At 44.4% G+C, this 19082-nt stretch overlaps 2 protein-coding genes across 5 annotated transcripts; both read left to right on the top strand.

Annotated features, from left to right (window-relative positions):
• Positions 1 to 8661: 8661 nt before the first annotated feature.
• On the top strand, positions 8662 to 16076 carry LOC125514421 (phosphatidylinositol/phosphatidylcholine transfer protein SFH13). 4 transcript variants are annotated; one of them, XR_015608633.1, is made up of 16 exons: positions 8662 to 9063; positions 9430 to 9533; positions 9624 to 9939; positions 10031 to 10130; positions 10284 to 10550; positions 12154 to 12231; positions 12305 to 12406; positions 12490 to 12539; positions 12634 to 12733; positions 12845 to 12943; positions 13043 to 13162; positions 13415 to 13577; positions 13708 to 14069; positions 14725 to 14802; positions 15023 to 15338; positions 15763 to 16076. XR_015608633.1 is itself a non-coding variant. In XM_048679744.2 (15 exons), the coding sequence occupies exons 2-15, from the start codon at positions 9527 to 9529 to the stop codon at positions 15041 to 15043; spliced, it is 1863 nt and encodes a 620-aa protein (XP_048535701.1). In that variant the 5' UTR covers positions 8662 to 9063; positions 9430 to 9526; the 3' UTR covers positions 15044 to 15471. The 4 variants fall into 4 exon arrangements, 2 of the variants coding, with proteins under 2 accessions (XP_048535701.1, XP_048535702.1); XR_015608632.1 differs by lacking the exon at positions 15763 to 16076 and adding an exon at positions 15431 to 15471; XM_048679744.2 differs by lacking the exon at positions 15763 to 16076 and having other exon boundaries at positions 15023 to 15471.
• Positions 16077 to 16345: 269 nt separating this feature from the next.
• LLG1 (LORELEI-LIKE-GPI-ANCHORED PROTEIN 1) lies at positions 16346 to 18490 on the top strand. The gene is made up of 3 exons (XM_048679746.2): positions 16346 to 16670; positions 16778 to 16840; positions 17875 to 18490. The coding sequence occupies exons 1-3, from the start codon at positions 16586 to 16588 to the stop codon at positions 18228 to 18230; spliced, it is 504 nt and encodes a 167-aa protein (XP_048535703.1). The 5' UTR covers positions 16346 to 16585; the 3' UTR covers positions 18231 to 18490.
• Positions 18491 to 19082: the final 592 nt, after the last annotated feature.

Here is a 19082-nt window from a genome sequence, read left to right as displayed (position 1 = left end):
ATTGTTGGACGAAGCGGCCCGGACCGACATTACGCGTACGCTTACGCGAGACCGGTTCTCCCGACATGCTTTTCACAAAGGTGGCTAGCGGGTGACAGTTTCTCCAACTTTAGTTGAACTGAGTGTGGCTACGCCTGGTCCTTGCGAAGGTTAAAACAGCACCAACTTGACAAACTATCGTTGTGGTTTTGATGCGTAGGTAAGATTGGTTCTTGCTTAAGCCCGTAGCAGCCACGTAAAACTTGCAACAACAAAGTAGAGGATGTCTAACTTGTTTTTGCAGGGCATGTTGTGATGTGATATGGTCAAGACATGATGCTAAATTTTATTGTATGAGATGATCATGTTTTGTAACCGAGTTATCGGCAACTGGCAGGAGCCATATGGTTGTCGCTTTATTGTATGCAATGCAATCGCGCTGTAATGCTTTACTTTATCACTAAGCGGTAGCGATAGTCGTGGAAGCATGAGATTGGCGAGACGACAACGATGCTACGATGGAGATCAAGATGTAGCGCCGGTGACGATGGTGATCACGACGGTGCTTCGAGGATGGAGATCACAAGCATAAGATGATGATGGCCATATCATATCACTTATATTGATTGCATGTGATGTTTATCTTTTATTCATCTTATCTTGCTTTGATTGACGGTAGCATTATAAGATGATCTCTCACTAATTATCAAGAAGTGTTCTCCCTGAGTATGCACCGTTGCGAAAGTTCTTCGTGCTGAGACACCACGTGATGATCGGGTGTGATAGGCTCTACGTTCAAATACAACGGGTGTAAAACAGTTGCACACGCAGAATACTCAGGTTATACTTGACGAGCCAAGCATATACAGATGTGGCCTCGGAACACGGAGATCGAAAGGTCGAGCGTGAATCATATAGTAGATATGATCAACATAGTGATGTTCACCAATGAAACTACTCCATCTCACGTGATGATCGGACATGGTTTAGTTGAATTGGATCACGTAATCACTTAGAGGATTAGAGGGATGTCTATATAAGTGGGAGTTCTTTAAGTAATATGATTAATTGAACCTAAATTTATCATGAACTTAGTACCTGATAGTATCTTGCTTATGTATGTTTGATTGTAGATAGATGGCTCGTGCTGTTGTTCCGTTGAATTTTAATGCGTTCCTTAAGAAAGCAAAGTTGAAAGATGATGGTAGCAATTACACGGACTGGGTCCGTAACTTGAGGATTATCCTCATTGCTGCACAGAAGAATTACGTCCTGAAAGCACCGCTGGGTGCCAGGCCTGCTGCTGGAGCAACACCAGATGTTATGAACGTCTGGCAGAGCAAAGCTGATGACTACTCGATAGTTCAATGTGCCATGCTTTACGGCTTAGAACCGGGACTTCAACGATGTTTTGAACGTCATGGGGCATATGAGATGTTCCAGGAGTTGAAGTTAATATTTCAAGCAAATGCCCGGATTGAGAGATATGAAGTCTCCAATAAGTTCTATAGCTGCAAGATGGAGGAGAACAGTTCTGTCAGTGAGCATATACTCAAGATGTCTGGGTATTGTAATCACTTAATTCAACTGGGAGTTAATCTTCCGGATGATAGCGTCATTGACAGAATTCTCCAATCACTTCCACCAAGCTACAAGAGCTTCGTGATGAACTATAATATGCAAGGGATAAATAAGACTATTCCCGAGCTCTTCGCAATGCTGAAAGCTGCGGAGGTAGAAATCAAGAAGGAGCATCAAGTGTTGATGGTCAACAAGACCACTAGTTTCAAGAAAAAGGGCAATGGGAAGAAGAAGGGGAACTTCAAGAAGAACAGCAAGCAAGTTGCTGCTCGAGAGAAGAAACCCAAGTCTGGACCTAAGCCTGAAACTGAGTGCTTCTACTGCAAGCAGACTGGTCACTGGAAGCGGAACTGCCCCAAGTATTTGGCGGATAAGAAGGATGGCAAGGTGAACAAAGGTATATGTGATATACATGTTATTGATGCGTACCTTACTAATGCTCGCAGTAGCACCTGGGTATTTGATACTAGTTCTGTTGCTAATATTTGCAACTCGAAACAGGGACTACGGATTAAGCGAAGATTGACTAAGGACGAGGTGACGATGCGCATGGGAAATGGTTCCAAAGTCGATGTGATCGCGGTCGGCGCGCTACCTCTACATCTACCTTCGGGATTAATATTAGACCTAAATAATTGTTATTTGGTGCCAGCGTTAAGCATGAACATTGTATCTGGATCTTGTTTGATGCGAGACGGTTATTCATTTAAATCAGAGAATAATGGTTGTTCTATTTATATGAGTAATATCTTTTATGGTCATGCACCCTTGAAGAATGGTCTATTCTTATTGAATCTCGATAGTAGTGACACACATATTCATAATGTTGAAGCCAAAAGATGCAGAGTTGATAATGATAGTGCAACTTATTTGTGGCACTGCCGTTTAGGTCATATCAGTGTAAAGCGCATGAAGAAACTCCATACTGATGGACTTTTGGAACCACTTGATTATGAATCACTTGGTACTTGCGAACCGTGCCTCATGGGCAAGATGACTAAAACGCCGTTCTCCAGTACTATGGAGAGAGCAACAGATTTGTTGGAAATTATACATACAGATGTATGTGGTCCGATGAATATTGAGGCTCGTGGCGGAGATCGTTATTTTCTCACCTTCACAGATGACTTAAGCAGATATGGGTATATCTACTTAATGAATCATAAGTCTGAAACGTTTGAAAAGTTCAAAGAATTTCAGAGTTAAGTTGCAAATCATCGTAACAAGAAAATAAAGTTTCTACGATCTGATCGTGGAGGAGAATATTTGAGTTACGAGTTTGGTGTACATTTGAAACAATGCGGAATAGTTTCGCAACTCACGCCACCCGGAATACCATAGCGTAATGGTGTGTCCGAACGTCGTAATCGTACTTTACTAGATATGGTGCGATCTATGATGTCTCTTACTGATTTACCGCTATCGTTTTGGGGTTATGCTTTGGAGACGGCCGCATTCACGTTAAATAGGGCACCATCAAAATCCATTGAGACGACGCCTTATGAACTATGGTTTGGCAAGAAACCAAAGTTGTCATTTCTGAAAGTTTGGGGCTGCGATGCTTATGTGAAAAAGCTTCAACCTAATAAGCTCGAACCCAAATCAGAGAAATGTGTCTTCATAGGATATCCAAAGGAGACTATTGGATACACCTTCTATCACAGATCCGAAGGCAAGACTTTTGTTGCTAAGTTCGGAAACTTTCTGGAGAAGGAGTTTCTCTCGAAAGAAGTGAGTGGGAGGAAAGTAGAACTTGACGAGGTAACTGTACCTGCTCCCTTATTGGAAAGTAGTGCATCACAGAAAACTGTTTCTGTGACACCTACACCAATTAGCGAGGAAGCTAATGATAATGATCATGAAACTTCAGGACAAGATACTACTGAACCTCGTAGATCAACCAGAGTGAGATCCGCGCCAGAGTGGTACGGTAATCCTGTTCTGGAAGTCATGCTACTAGATCATGATGAACCTACGAACTATGAAGAAGCGATGGTGAGCCCAGATTCCGCAAAATGGCTTGAAGCCATGAAATCTGAGATGGGATCCATGTATGAGAACAAAGTGTGGACTTTGGTTGACTTGCCCAATGATCGGCAAGCAATTGAGAATAAATGGATCTTCAAGAAGAAGACTGACGCCGACGGTAATATTACTGTCTACAAAGCTCGACTTGTAGCAAAAGGGTTTCGGCAAGTTCAAGGGATTGACTACGATGAGACCTTCTCACCCGTAGCGATGCTTAAGTCTGTCCGAATCATGTTAGCAATTGCCGCATTTTATGATTATGAAATTTGGCAGATGGATGTCAAAACTGCATTCCTGAATGGATTTCTGGAAGAAGAGTTGTATATGATGCAACCAGAGGGTTTTGTCGATCCAAAGGGAGCTAACAAAGTGTGCAAGCTCCAGCGATCCATTTATGGACTGGTGCAAGCCTCTCGGAGTTGGAATAAACGCTTTGATAGTGTGATCAAAGCATTTGGTTTTATACAGACTTTCGGAGAAGCTTGTATTTACAAGAAAGTGAGTGGGAGCTCTGTAGCATTTCTGATATTATATGTGGATGACATATTACTGATTGGAAATGATATAGAATTTCTGGATAACATAAAAGGATACTTGAATAAGAGTTTTTCAATGAAAGACCTCGGTGAAGCTGCTTACATATTAGGCATCAAGATCTATAGAGATAGATAAAGACGCTTAATTGGACTTTCACAAAGCACATACCTTGACAAAGTTTTGAAGAAGTTCAAAATGGATCAAGCAAAGAAAGGGTTCTTGCCTGTGTTACAAGGTGTGAAGTTGAGTCAGACTCAATGCCCGACCACTGCAGAAGATAGAGAGAAAATGAAAGTTGTTCCCTATGCTTCAGCCATAGGCTCTATCATGTATGCAATGCTGTGTACCAGACCTGATGTGTGCCTTGCTATAAGTCTAGCAGGGAGGTACCAAAGTAATCCAGGAGTGGATCACTGGACAGCGGTCAAGAACATCCTGAAGTACCTTAAAAGGACTAAGGATATGTTTCTCGTATACGGAGGTGACAAAGAGCTCATCGTAAATGGTTACGTTGATGCAAGCTTTGACACTGATCCGGACGATTCTAAATCGCAAACCGGATACGTGTTTACATTAAACGGTGGAGCTGTCAGTTGGTGCAGTTCTAAACAAAACGTCGTGGCGGGATCTACATGTGAAGCAGAGTACATAGCTGCTTCGGAAGCAGCAAACGAAGGAGTCTGGATGAAGGAGTTCATATCCGATCTAGGTGTCATACCTAGTGCATCGGGTCCAATGAAAATCTTTTGTGACAATACTGGTGCAATTGCCTTGGCGAAGGAATCCAGATTTCACAAAAGAACCAAGCACATCAAAAGACGCTTCAATTCCATCCGGAATCTAGTCCAGGTGGGAGACATAGAGATTTGTAAGATACATACGGATCTGAATGTAGCAGACCCGTTGACTAAGCCTCTTCCACGAGCAAAACATGATCAGCACCAAGGCTCCATGGGTGTTAGAATCATTACAGTATAATCTAGATTATTGACTCTAGTGCAAGTGGGAGACTGAAGGAAATATGCCCTAGAGGCAATAATAAAGTTATTATTTATTTCCTTATATCATGATAAAAGTTTATTATTCATGCTAGAATTGTATTAACCGGAAACATAATACATGTGTGAATACATAGACAAACAGAGTGTCACTAGTATGCCTCTACTTGACTAGCTCGTTAATCAAAGATGGTTATGTTTCCTAACCATGGACAAAGAGTTGTCATTGATTAACGGGATCACATCATTAGTTGAATGATCTGATTGACATGACCCATTCCATTAGCTTAGCACCCGATCATTTAGTATGTTGCTATTGCTTTCTTCATGACTTATACATGTTCCTATGACTATGAGATTATGCAACTCCCGTTTGCCAGAGGAACACTTTGTGTGCTACCAAACGTCACAACGTAACTGGGTGATTATAAAGGAGCTCTACAGGTGTCTCCAAAGGTACATGTTGGGTTGGCGTATTTCGAGATTAGGATTTGTCACTTCGATTGTCGGAGAGGTATCTCTGGGCCCTCTCGGTAATGCACATCACTGAAGCCTTGCAAGCATTGCAACTAATGAGTTAGTTGTGGGATGATGTATTATGGAACGAGTAAAGAGACTTACCGGTAACGAGATTGAACTAGGTATGGGATACCGACGATCGAATCTCGGGCAAGTAACATACCAATGACAAAGGGAACAACATATGTTGTTATGCGGTCTGACCGATAAAAGATATTCGTAGAATATGTAGGAGCCAATATGAGCATCCAGGTTCCGCTATTGGTTATTGACCGGAGACGTGTCTCAGTCATGTCTACACTGTTCTCGAACCCGTAGGGTCCGCACGCTTAAGGTTACGATGACAGTTATATTATAAGTTTATGCATTTTGATGTACCGAAGTTTGTTCGGAGTCCCGGATGTGATCACGGACATGACGAGGAGTCTCGAAATGGTCGAGACATAAAGATTGATATATTAGAAGCCTATGTTTGGATATCGGAAGTGTTCCGGGTGAAATCGGGATTTTACCGGAGTACCGGGAGGTTACCGGAACCCCCCGGGAGGTATATGGGCCTTAGTGGGCCCTAGTGGAAGAGAGGAGAGGTGGCCAGAGATGGGCCGCGCGCCCCTCCCCCCTTGGTCCGAATAGGACAAGGAGAGGGGGCCGGCGCCCTTCCTCCTCTCTCTCTCCTCTTTTCCCCCTCCGCGAATCCTATTCCAACTAGGAAAGGGGGGGGGAGTCCTACTCCCAGAGGGAGTAGGACTCCTCCTGGCGTGCCTCCTCTTGGCCGGCCGGCCCCCCCTTTGAGCCTTTATATACGGAGGCAAGGGGCACCCCTAGAGACACAATTGATCCACGTGATCATATTCTTAGCCGTGTGCGGTGCCCCCTTCCACCATAGTCCTCGATAATATTGTAGCGGTGCTTAGGCGAAGCCCTGCGACGGTAGTACATCAAGATCGTCACCACGCCGTCGTGCTGACGGAACTCTTCCCCGACACTTTACTGGATCGGAGTCCGGGGATCGTCATCGAGCTGAACATGTGCTAGAACTCGGAGGTACCGTAGTTTCGGTGCTTGATCAGTCGGGCCGTGGAGACGTACGACTACATCAACCAAGTTAACGCTTCCGTTGTCGATCTACAAGGGTACATAGATCACACTCTCCCCCTCTCGTTGCTATGCATCACCATGATCTTGCGTGTGCGTAGGATTTTTTTTGAAATTACTACGAAACCCAACATCTCCGGCCTCCAACGATCCACAAGTGCGGTCAGCGCCGCGTGGTTCACTGGCGGAGCGCGTCGCTTAAACTGCAACACGAATGGGAGAAGACCCAATCTCCAAATGTAAGGCTCGACGGGTCGTAAGTAAAGTCATCAGCGGAATGACCCCTCATGCGCATAGCAACTACAAGCTGCAAATAAAGTGATGTTTTAATCAATACAAGAACACAAATGAGAAACAACGAAAATTGATAAGTCTTGCTTCTTACCTCTCCGTTCTCAATGGCACGAGCACGATGCTCCTTATCCCACTCATCGATTAATCCGTCATACCAAGGTCCATCATCATCCGCCATCCTACAAAACAAATCACAAACATCTATGAATACATGAACAATATCAAACAATACAATTTCCTTCTCCAAGTCATGCATTCTTTTTTCCATATGACCACATCATTCTTCTCAAATATACACACATCATCTTTCAATCAAATAAAATTCTCAAACAATATGGTGTGACATAACCATATGCACAATTTCATCATATGCAACATCTCTCTCTCCCTTAAAACACTCCTATTCAAAACATATGCAAATACATAACATCTAATTTATACAACCCAACAATAGGATAATCTACATATGAACCAAACAATTTCAAATTGCATACATATTCAACAACACATCATCTACTATCTACAAATCAAGTATAGCATCTAACAACTACACAAAATATACAAAAACAAAAACAAGAAGTACTCATCTAACATCTCCCAATGATGAATAATGCAACCAAAAAGAGATGTTCTAATCAAAACAAATTGGAGGGAATGGGGGAGAATACCTCAAGGACGCTTGGGGGCCTCAGATCCACAAATTTGGATGGAGGATGGAGTAGATCAAGGGAGGATTTGGTGTGAGGGAGAAGAGGGGCGAGAGAAAACTGCCTCTGTTTCTTACCTTCGGCCGCCGCCATGGAGAGGTTGGGGATGGGTGGGCTGGGCCCGCGCATGGTGTTATCCACTTACCAGGGCCAGACGCCAGGGTCCTTGGCGTCTGGACCCTTTGCCACGTCAGCAGGTCAACGGGCAGTGCGGGCCAGGGGCCAGACGCCATGGTGCCCGGCGTCTGGTTCGCAACCCAGACGCCAGGGATGTTGGCGTCTCCCAAAGAGGTCAAAATCGATTTTTTTTGAAACGAGGTCAAATCAGGATTTTGTTAGCCCTTTAGGTCATAACAGTAATTTTGTCCCCGCGGGGGCGGTTGGCGCCGACCTCGCTGCAGCGGGAGGTGCTCAACGCGCGGTGGGAAGTGGTCGGACGAGCAGGGAACAAGCGACGTGGGATATGAATCGAGTGGGGATCGAGTCGTTCGGTGGATTTTCCAAAAAAAAAAAACTCCGGTGTCCCAAATACATTAGTTGAAGGTATAAATAAATAATACTACAAATTTATACCTTTCATAAGAAAATACAAACCTAAACTGTTTTTTTCAAATACGCGAAGCATCAATCAAATGAATCTTCCTCGAACGGGGCAGGCCAGAGCCGGGATGGGGAGGTGCCGTACGGGGTATCACGCACGCAATACAAGGCGCGACCATTTCCATACCGACATGGCAAAGACTGACACGCAGGGCCCCACTCATCAGCCCCCGTCGACTACCCCTCACGTGAGCGTCGGCGCGCCTGCTCCCGGCCCTGCGTTACGCAGTCACGCAAAAGCGACGCGGGAGCGCGGCAGCCGTCCCCATCCGCCCGGGTCAATAGCGACGCGCGCACGCTCCTCGCGCACCCAGCACCGCCGCACACGCCACCGACGACTGGGCCCCGCCCCGCCCCGGCCCGAGGGACGCCAGAAGGCACGAGGCGCAGCCAGCGCCCACCCAGCAGCACCACAGTAACCGAAGCAGTCGAGTAGGCGGGCGCCAGCAGCGGCAGCAGCACGGGGAGGAGGGAGGGAGTAGGAGTAGGCGGAAAAAGGAGGCGTAAGCGCGAGGGGGACGGAGGCGGAGAGAGGGACGCGCGGATCAAACGCCCGCCCGCCCGCCCGCGCGCACCACCGGCAGCTCGAGCCCTCGGTTCCTCCGCCCCGCCGCGCCGGAGGAGGAGGTGGTGGTGGAGGAGGGGCGCGCGGCTGGCGGCCTCCCTCCCGATCCGGATCGAGCGGGCGCTCTCCGGAGCGGCGGATCTCCCCCTCCCGCGGCGAGGTACGGCACGGATCGACTCCGCTTCCCCCGAGTTCCGGTTTTCCGTTTTGTTCGCGCGTCGGGTTCGGGCGATCGGATCTAGTTGCGGGTGCCTGCGTGATTCCCGAGGCGGTTGCGGGTGCCGGTGCCGGTGCCCGCACTGGATCTCGCGGCGGGAGCATTTATTGTGTGTGGGTTAGGCGATCGCCTTCCCTTTCCGGAACCACCGTTTTCTGGGCTTGTTTCCATGGCTTCTGCATCTACTCGTTGCGGATAATTTGGCCACGAATTCGATGTTTTCCAGTACAACTCTCTGAATTCAGTTCTAACCTGTATTTGTGTGTCTCTCACGAAAATAAACGGATAATCTGTGTTGGTTTGTGGCAGAGTGGAGGCTCCAGTGGCTGTACATATAGTTTCAGATCAGCGATCATCAGTTCTAGAATAGGCTGACCCCTGATCATTTAGGCTGCATTTGCGGAGAATGTCAGGTATGCACTGTTGTTGGTTGTTCTGTAGGTATGTGGGTTTAACGGATACAATGCAGCTAATGTTATGTATGTTATGATGTGCTGTTTCAGAGAGCAATATCGATGGCATAGAGATATCTGTCAGTAATGACGAGAGGAGGGACAGAGCGGATGCCGAGAACTCAGAGGACGAGCCAAAGCACAGGAGGATGCGATCGCTGAGGAAGAAGGCGCTGCATGCTTCAACCAAGCTGACACATTCGCTGAAGAAGAGGGGGAAGAGGAAAGTGGACTGCAGAGTGCCGAGAATACCGATAGAGGATGTCAGGGATGCTGGTGAAGAACAGGCGGTCAGCTCGTTCCGTGAGGTTTTGTTTGCCAGGAACCTTTTGCCTGAAAGGCATGATGATTACCATATGATGCTTAGGTTAGTATGGATGAAACTTTGCTTCGTATTGGTGTTTTCAGCTGTCAAATACCAGTTGGTGATTCTTCATTCTGGTATATCTGGTATGCAGATTTTTGAAAGCTAGAAAGTTCGACGTTGAAAAGGCAGCACAAATGTGGGATGAGATGCTCCAGTGGAGGAATGAATTTGGGACAGACACAATTTTGGAAGTAAGAACACTGTCTATTCTCAGGACTGATTTGAAAATATAAGAAACACTGTACAGATTTAGATGCATTTGATGTGATTTGAAAGATTGCCTGCCGTATAATTTGCCTTACAGTGTTGTGCATACTGATGACAGCTAACTTTTATCATTGAAGGATTTTGAATTTCATGAGCTAGAGGAGGTACTGCAATATTATCCCCAGGGTTATCATGGGGTTGACAAGGATGGAAGGCCTGTCTATATCGAGTTGCTTGGAAAAGTAGAACCCAATAAACTTGTGCAAACCACAACAGTGGAACGATATATCAAGTACCATGTGCAAGAGTTTGAGAGAGCATTCCGTGAGAAGTTTCCTGCCTGCTCAATTGCTGCTCAAAAGCATATAGATACAACAACCACAATATTGGATGTCCATGGCGTGGTATGTTCATTGTCCTTTTCCTAAATATGGTTTCTCCGCGCCAGCAATTTTTGTTTTGACTCTAAAAACGTAAGGAAAATAGCAAAAGGAAGTGTTGTTTTTGCAGTAACATTTTTCCGAAACTACCTTCTGTAGATAAAACCTTCCATTGAATTATTTGTTAGGCTTAAAATATGTACTTTGTGGGGCTGCACTGTAGTTATCAGAAGTCAGAAATATTGTTTTCCTGTCACAAAGACATCTTCTCATAAGATAATATGCTACGATACAACTGGAAATTTTTGCAGAAGTTATAACTCTTACACTCTTAGCCTCTCAGGGTACCCGTTTTAACAAAAATGTGACTATTGGGATTTGTGAAGATGTACAAGCTTGCATATAGAAAAATTTCAGAAACTTCTTTAAAAACATCTTATTGACCACATCAGCTAGGATGCTTGGTGGCACAATAGTCCTTGGAAGTTAGAGAGAAACAGCAGTAACATAAGGCTTTTCTTGAATGCTGCTGGTTGAGCTCCTACTCTGTCCAGATAAAATACAATGGATTTGATTCCAATACTTTTTCTCGAACACGCATCTAAATGTGTCATTTTGTATTAGAAGGGAATGTCTACAGCCTGGCAGAAAACAAAACCGAGAAAAACAAAAGAAAGGGAAGCAAAGCTGCAAAAAACCTAGGCAAGCAAAAGAAAGGCAAAAGCGCAACAGCTATATCGGCAAGCTGTACAGCTGGCTGCTAAGGCCCCTCCCAATGCTCCACCTTGTACAGGTGCTAAGCCTTCCACATAGGCAAAAAATCTGATGTGGCGAGTTATTTAAGAAGAGAGAGAGATGAGTGTGGTGACCCCAGGAAGAAACGATGCTAAGCGCGTGAACCTAGGCAAAACATTTAAAGGAAGGAAGCCCACCAATACATGAAGAGCTTTAGTTGCTAAATCATTAAATCAAGCAAGCTTAGCAACCATAAGCTAAGCACCTATGCATTGGGGAGTATAGTTGCTAAGCTATTTAATGTGCTTAGCACCTCATCTAAGCACCCATGCATTGGCAGCAGCCTAAGTCTGGTGGCCTGGGTGTGTCTTAGTGCCTTGGCTCCTTCCAACATCCACAACTTCGCTTCAGTTATAATCACATTGAGCAGACCAGCATTGCACCTTCAACCACGCAGTCATCACACAGCTGCCAGAGTTGCCACATGGTTAGACTGTTGAGCGATCTGGCCCCTTTCCTCTTGGCAACGACGACCCGTTCAGCTACAGATGGCAATCAGTCGTAGAAGCTCTCATCTTGTATCGGGGTGGTGACCTCCTGTTTGATTCTAATATTTAGGTTGCATCTTAAAGGTCTGGGTAGAGCTGTAGTGTAGAGGTTCAATTCCTCAAAACTATTGGTATTGCTAGAATTGCGTTGGTGCTGCTATTGCAATCCAACTATATGCATTTATGAATGTGGGAGTTTTTTTTCTAACATTTTTTCTTTCAAACTGTATCTTTGATTGATTGTAGGATAATTTTGTTATCTGATCTTTGAGTGCCGTTTAACATCTTTGTGCTATCTGCAAAATAGTTGAAAATGATGTTTGTATCTGTTCCATGTGATGTAGGGCTGGAAGAACTTTGGTAAGATTGCAAGGGATTTAGTGCGCTGTATGCAGAAAATAGATGGTGACTATTATCCTGAGGCAAGTCTTAGTGATAAAATATAGGCATGTGTTTCCCAGTGTTCTGATACCATTCATGTACTAAATTATGCAGACACTACATCAAATGTTCATTGTAAATGCTGGAGCTGGTTTCAAACTGATCTGGAGCACTATAAAGGGACTTCTTGACCCCAAAACATCATCAAAAATTCATGTATGAAGTCTTGCAAGCATTCCAAGTTCATTTTCCACATTCTGATGTTTCGGTTGCTTCATGCATATAATCTTCAATAACAGGTTCTAGGAGCAAAATACCAGAGCAGGCTTCTTGAAGCTATTGACGCAAGGTTGGTGACGGTAATCTTCTATGTTGTTAGGGTCCTTTAGTGTAAGATTGGTTTTTGTGCTTGTTGTACAAGGCTTACCAGAATATATCTGCAGCCAATTACCAGAGTTTTTTGGTGGTTTGTGCACATGCTCTAACCAGGGAGGATGCCTGAGGTCCAACAAAGGCCCTTGGAGTGACCCTTTAATTATGAAGGTAGTCTTTTTACTGAATCTGCTGGTGCTCTCTTACTGTATCATACTTATGGTACAACAGGATATTCAACTTGTCTGCTACAGCTGATTATGTACTTATTTCTTATTTCAGATAGTACATAGCATGGAATCATCTGCATTAAGGGATATCGTGCAAGTATCTGATATAGAAGAAACAATTACAGGCTCTGTAAGATTGCGTGCGCTCAAGGCAAGATTACGAAATATCCAATCTGTGAGCTCTCATTTGTTCAATGAGTCAATCTCTTTTCAGTTTTAACGTTTTATGCACTGTCCCTGCTTCTTTCAGTTACCAGAAAGAATTAGTGATACATCAAATGCTGAATCAGGTTCAGATGTTGATGATCTTGGATCCCCTGTAGCCCCTGAAGATGTTGAATATCATAGTTTGGCTCCAGTCCGTGAGGAAGTAAATTATTGTTCTCTCAATTCTGCCATTATATTAATAAGTTCCATTCATGTTATCACTTGCCAACTAGTAGCTCCTATATTCAGATGAACAAAAGGAAATAACAGATATTTCTTTTTGGTCCCGACATGCCTAAATGTTAGGTTGTTGTTCCCTCAGAGAAAAATAAGTTAGGCTGTTGCTAGATCTAGAGCGCCTTATCCTCACCATGGCATTTCTTAACAAACTTCGTCTCCTGTCTTTGTCATGTAGGCCAGGGAATCAGGATCAACAATATACGGCTGTTCAGACGATCGACCTCTTTCAGTGGATAAAGCTGTTGAGTCCAATAAAAGATATAACCTTACTGGAAATGTATTAAGGCAGTACAACACACGACAAAATTCATCGATGAATAGAGTTTCGCCTGAGCCAGGTATCTAATCATGGTCTGCATGCACTAGCTAACATCTATAAAAACTCATGGGATGCTGTTCATATTTTATCCCAGTTGTCTCACCATGGTGGCTAGTTTCTCTGATGCTTAAAATGTGAGTTGAAACTAGCAGGTCGTGCCCCAAATGTCCGTGAAGGCGATGCAGATGATGGGATTTTGAAATTATTTTCAAGAAAAGTTCTTGCTGTAATTCTCAAAGTACTCTCTCTTTTGCGCTTGTTCACTCGCCATCAGCAACAGTTGGAAAATGTTCATCCGCATACTGCAGCCGTACCTAGTAATCAACCAAATCTTCAGATAGTTAAGGAAGACCGAGTAAATCCTTGTTTGGAGCGTCTTGAAAGACTTGAGTCGATGTGTAATCAACTCAGCAGAAAGCCTCCTGAGATCCCACAGGATAAGGATCGTGCTATACAGGATTCTTTTGATAGGATAAAATCCATTGAATTTGACCTGGAGAAGACAAAGAAGGTATTTGTCTGGCCAAGTGTCACAGCCTTATGGTGCTTACAGTTGTTTCAGGATATACAGTTTAGAATTGTATCATGCTTTTTACCACAAAAGTGTTGCACCTTTATTAATAAACTTATGGCCTGCTTGACTAATTTGCAAAAATTTGACTCAATTAGTTATGGAAGTGATGTTTTATTTATTCACATATGTTTATGATACACTTGAAACTTTAAGCACCTGGTAAAAAACTGCTATGAGTTTGGTTAGAATCCAACTGCCCAACTTTTGCAAGTTAAATAATATGAAGCATAAAAAGGTCTGGTGATGTTACTTATTGAAGTTCAAAATTGACCAAGAGATGTCTTTCAAGGACACCTAGTGAAATAGTAGCAATGCAGTTTTTACTTTCAAATCTTCCACTGCTAGTGGGGGGCCATTATTATTGAACTGCATAACAGTGAGAAAAAACACTATGGGCAAGGTGCATACTCATGTCATATTCATCAGTTATCTGTTTCTTACTCACTCCCATTCTTTTTAGTCTGCATATAAAATTTGGCTGAAGTCAAACTTTGTAAAGTTTGACCAACTTTATAGAAAAATATATATGAATATTCACAATACGAAATGTGCATATATTTATGTAGTGTTCTGTTTTTATGTGTTCGTCCAGGTATTGCATGCAACAGTGATCAAACAAATGCAGATGGCTGAAACATTGGAGTCCGTGACAGAGTCTGGTCATCATAGAGTAAGCAATACCATGTTGTGGATTTCAATGCTGTATACAGTTTGTTCAGTTATTTTTCAACCCACAATATTATTGAATTGTGATCTAAAAGGGACATTAAGTGTTTGACCTGTCTCTGAGGATATTTGTTCTAGTATGCGTTTTGGATTTACTCTTTGGCTTATATTCGAGGTTAATTTTGTGAGACTAACGTTTGCTGCTTCTTTTTGGTTTGGTGCAGAGAAGGAAATTTTGTACTTAATAAACTCACAGCAATGTACATGAACAAGAAAAAAAACAGAGATGGCGACTTTGATGACTGCTTTCCGACAGAAACTAAACAGCATTGCTTTGTATATGGCTGCTCAGTCTCGCTTCTCTTTTTGGTCAATCAAAAAGATGGGTGATGTTAATAAGAAGGATAGATAGTTGGTGACCGGAGGAAAACTGAGGGGATGGTCAAGAAGAGCGCCCTGGAAGATAACTGAATATAGCGCGGCTTATATACAGCAAAAGAAAGTTGAAAGATGAATCCCGACGCACAGCTCATGTTCTCTGTATGTTTTCTGTTTTCTCTGCCTCTATGCGCCTCCTGATCTGCTGTATGCCTGTATTTGAATGCTTATGCGCATTTTCATTGTCAGAACAGTTGAGGCTGGGGTCTCATAATTAACACCATTCTTTGGTTGATGGCGTCCATGCATATACTAGTTTTACCCCCTACTTTCAGAGTAAGCAATACCACATACTTTCTTTTCGTGACGCCACTCATCTGACCTGTTGCTGCAACAAACTAAATAAGCAGGACATGGCGTTGCGGCATTTTTTTTCATGTGTTGGAATAGCCACAAAGTTCATTTTGTACAGCCCTGAGTTGTCACATTTTTCTACCATCGTTCCATGGGTTCTCAACCCAAATTGTAGATTGGGCTTGGCCACGCCATGTTTGACAAAAATGGACAAACCTCTTTTATTGAGCAGCGTCGTTGATTGGTGCAAGCATCATTGGTGGTGGATCGCATGTTGAGGGAGTGGTATCCTGCCGTGCGGTGAGCTGTGTGGCATTGAAGATATACTACCACATCAAGCTTAGCTGGCGAGCGGCACGTCGTTCTTGCGGGCAAGTTTGCTGCCATAACTAGGAAAACAGCCAGCTGCCAGATTGAAGACGGCATCTTCCTCCAACAGAAGACGAAGGAGGTTTGGGTTTGGTGGATTGGAACTGCTGAAAGGTTCAACGATTGATTTTCACTCGCCTATGAACAAAACAAGACAAATACGGCGTGCGTTCATTCCTTACATTTGTCACGCGACGGCAGGAAGAACAGCTAATGGGAAAACCACCCTCGCTGTGTGAAGATCAAACAAAATTACACAAGACATGCGTCGCCTTGACCGCTTCCCCTAGGATATAGGATATCTATCTACCGTCGCTTTCTCCAGTCTAATTAACCTCGCTTCGCCGACTCGCCCGGTCCCACAATCCATCCGAATAACCACCGTCAGCGAGGGAAAAAAAAACAGACACCGAAACAAAACGCGTCCGCAACATGGTCACGTCCTTCTCTTCTTCCCTTTGCCTCCCGTTCCAGCTCGCGGGCACAGCAGCATCCGTCGCCACTAATTAATTGCAGCTGTAGCACCGCCCGCCCGCTCCGCAGAGCTTATTACAAGCACCAGCGAGGAGAGTCGAGGCCCGCACGTGGGTGGGTCTGTGCGCGCCGTCCGCCTCCTCCACCAGGCCACCCTCGTCGTCGCCGTCGTCGTCCTAGATCCGCAGCAGTGCGTGCCGGAGGGACGCGCGATGGCCGCCGGCCGTGGCCTCCCGCTCCTCCTCGTCCTGGCCGCCCTCCTGGTCGGGCTCGCCTCCGCCTCCTCCTTCATCTCCGGTGCGTTCCCGCTCCTGCTCTGCTCTGCTCCGCCTCTCTCGTCCGCGTTACGCTTCGCGGCGGCTTCTGTTCTGACGGGTTCGTCGTGCTGTGTTTTGCTTGAGCAGACGGCGTGTTCCAGGCGGGCGCCGGATCTACCACGGGGAGGACCTTGCTGCAGGCCAAGAGGGGTACGTTTCCTTGCTCCTCTCCACCTCCCTCTCTCCTCGCTGAGTCCCACGCTCTAATGCTTGCTTGCTGGTTTCGGAGCTTGATCTGGAATTTGAGAAGATTGGGCTGGGGCCTGGGTGTTCGGTTACATGCTCCGCTTAGATGCGTGGGGTGTCGATTCCCTGATCCGTCCCGCGCCGACGCAACGTCTGCGGTCGTGTCATCAGATCAGCGGTCATTCAACTGTAGGCGATGAGGAAAAATAAATAGGGATTGAGGGAACATTTTGGTGGCTCAGTTGTTAGATGATTACGGTGAGGAACTGGGGTGCTCTACGAGTTGAACGCAGGGATGAGGGCTGTAGCTTCCCGAGGATGTTCTTTACCGACTAATTAAAAAGGAATTGACATGGTTTGCCGACTAGTCCGCGTTTCATGTTGTTCGCACTGTACATACTACATGCGCATGCTAGTTATAACTTGTTGCTGGACAATAAAACCTAATTACACCCACATAGGATAGGAAGACTTGCTAATCGTGATGTGGAATTTCCGAGCCTGCTGCTTGGTACTAAGATGCTGATCACTAAATAGAGAGCGTGGTAAACTGACATACGTACGATAAAATGGCGGAGAGGAGATTTGCTGAGCTTGTGATGCTAAAACCGGAACTTGCTGTCTAGTAAGGCATGCAATATCCAGGTAGTGAAGCCTGTATCCCTTATCCAGTTAGAAGCACCACGTTATTGTGACAAATTAACCAGTGTAGTCTCAACATATTTCTGCAAGTTATCCAAAATTTCATTGGGTAAGTTGGTTCCAGGCTTCCAGGGGCATACTAACCAAATGCTTCGAGGCAGCCCCAGAGTGCATATTTTGGTTTCTTCTGTTCACTAAACAATACCTGCATGTTGCTAACACTGTACCAAGTAGCATCAAGATAGATCCTAATTCATCATTGTAATGGATGGTGTCTGACATACATCTACCCATGTTGAAGACTTTCAGTGCCTTGATCTATTATATTTCTCTTAGGTCATACTTGTGCTTTTCAGATTGTCCTGTGAACTTTGAGTTCCAAGACTACACCGTCATCACAAGCAGGTGCAAAGGGCCAAAATATCCCGCTAAAGACTGCTGTGATTCTTTCAAGGAATTTGCATGCCCATTTAATAACTACATCAATGATGAAAGCAATGACTGTGCATCCACAATGTTCAGCTACATCAACCTCTATGGAAAGTACCCACCAGGCCTGTTTGCCCACGAGTGCCGAGAAGGCAAGCTAGGTCTTTCTTGCGAAGGCGTCCCCCAGAAAGACGTTGTTAAAAGTGGTGTCCAAAGGGCTCGAAGCAGCTCGCTTGCTTTGATCACTCTCATGTGTGGACTAGTAGCATTATTCTTCCAGTAGGTGGTGGTGGTGGTGATGCCTTTATTTCTCCCTTGTTTTTCGAATGATGTTGAGCCTGAATCCGCTGCTGCTCCTTAAGGCGCTCTTGAAATTTTCCTTCTTGCAATATCTTGTAATTTGAAGCTATGTCAGATTACATATTCTTTGGAGTCTCACCTGGTTGCCAACTTAGAATTCACTGATTGTCGTTGTATCATACCTCTCACACTGTATTATGTCTCACTCGTGTGTAATGATGATAACTATTTTTTTTTTGCTCACTGGAAAGAGTTTGGTTGTATGTGAATCATCATGGCTCTAGTTCATTCTAGTCTCAAAGAAAGTCGTGACAATTGGTTTCCCTATCTATAAGCTGCAGGTTTTCTCTTGCCAAAGGTTGCTGCCTTTTATTTTCACTTGCTTCAGACAAATTTTGTAGTCACTGGATTTGCAAGATAAGTGCATATGAATAACCTCCAAAACTAGGATCATGTTGTTGCCAATCTGTGGGAAGTAGTTAAAATCGCAATGCATTTTTTTAACTAGAGCAAAAAAAATGAGAATATATTTTTTGGGAGGTTTTCAAACATTTCACTTCAATCCATGTCCTTACCCAATTGTGTGCCAAAACCACTGTTATCACAACACCATGTCTTTTTTTTTTGAAATGGAGGTTTACCCCCGGCCTCTGCATCATAATAATGCATGCGGCCATCTTATTAAAAGTTTGCAAAATAGCACAAGGTCATAAAAGTATTACAGCTCGCAAGCGAAGCGAAGCAGATGAAAAAAAGAAAGAAAAAAAGAAAAGTACATGCTGACAATCACAACCGGTATGGTAATATGTAGGATAAGGTTCCTAGAGTCCTATCC

The sequence above is a fragment of the Triticum urartu genome, chromosome 6A (assembly GCF_056163025.1).
Source record: "Triticum urartu cultivar PI428250 chromosome 6A, HENAU_Tu73, whole genome shotgun sequence".
Taxonomy (NCBI): Eukaryota; Viridiplantae; Streptophyta; class Magnoliopsida; order Poales; family Poaceae; genus Triticum; species Triticum urartu.
Note: the sequence above shows the minus strand (reverse complement) of the source record. Positions and strands in the feature narration are given on the sequence as shown.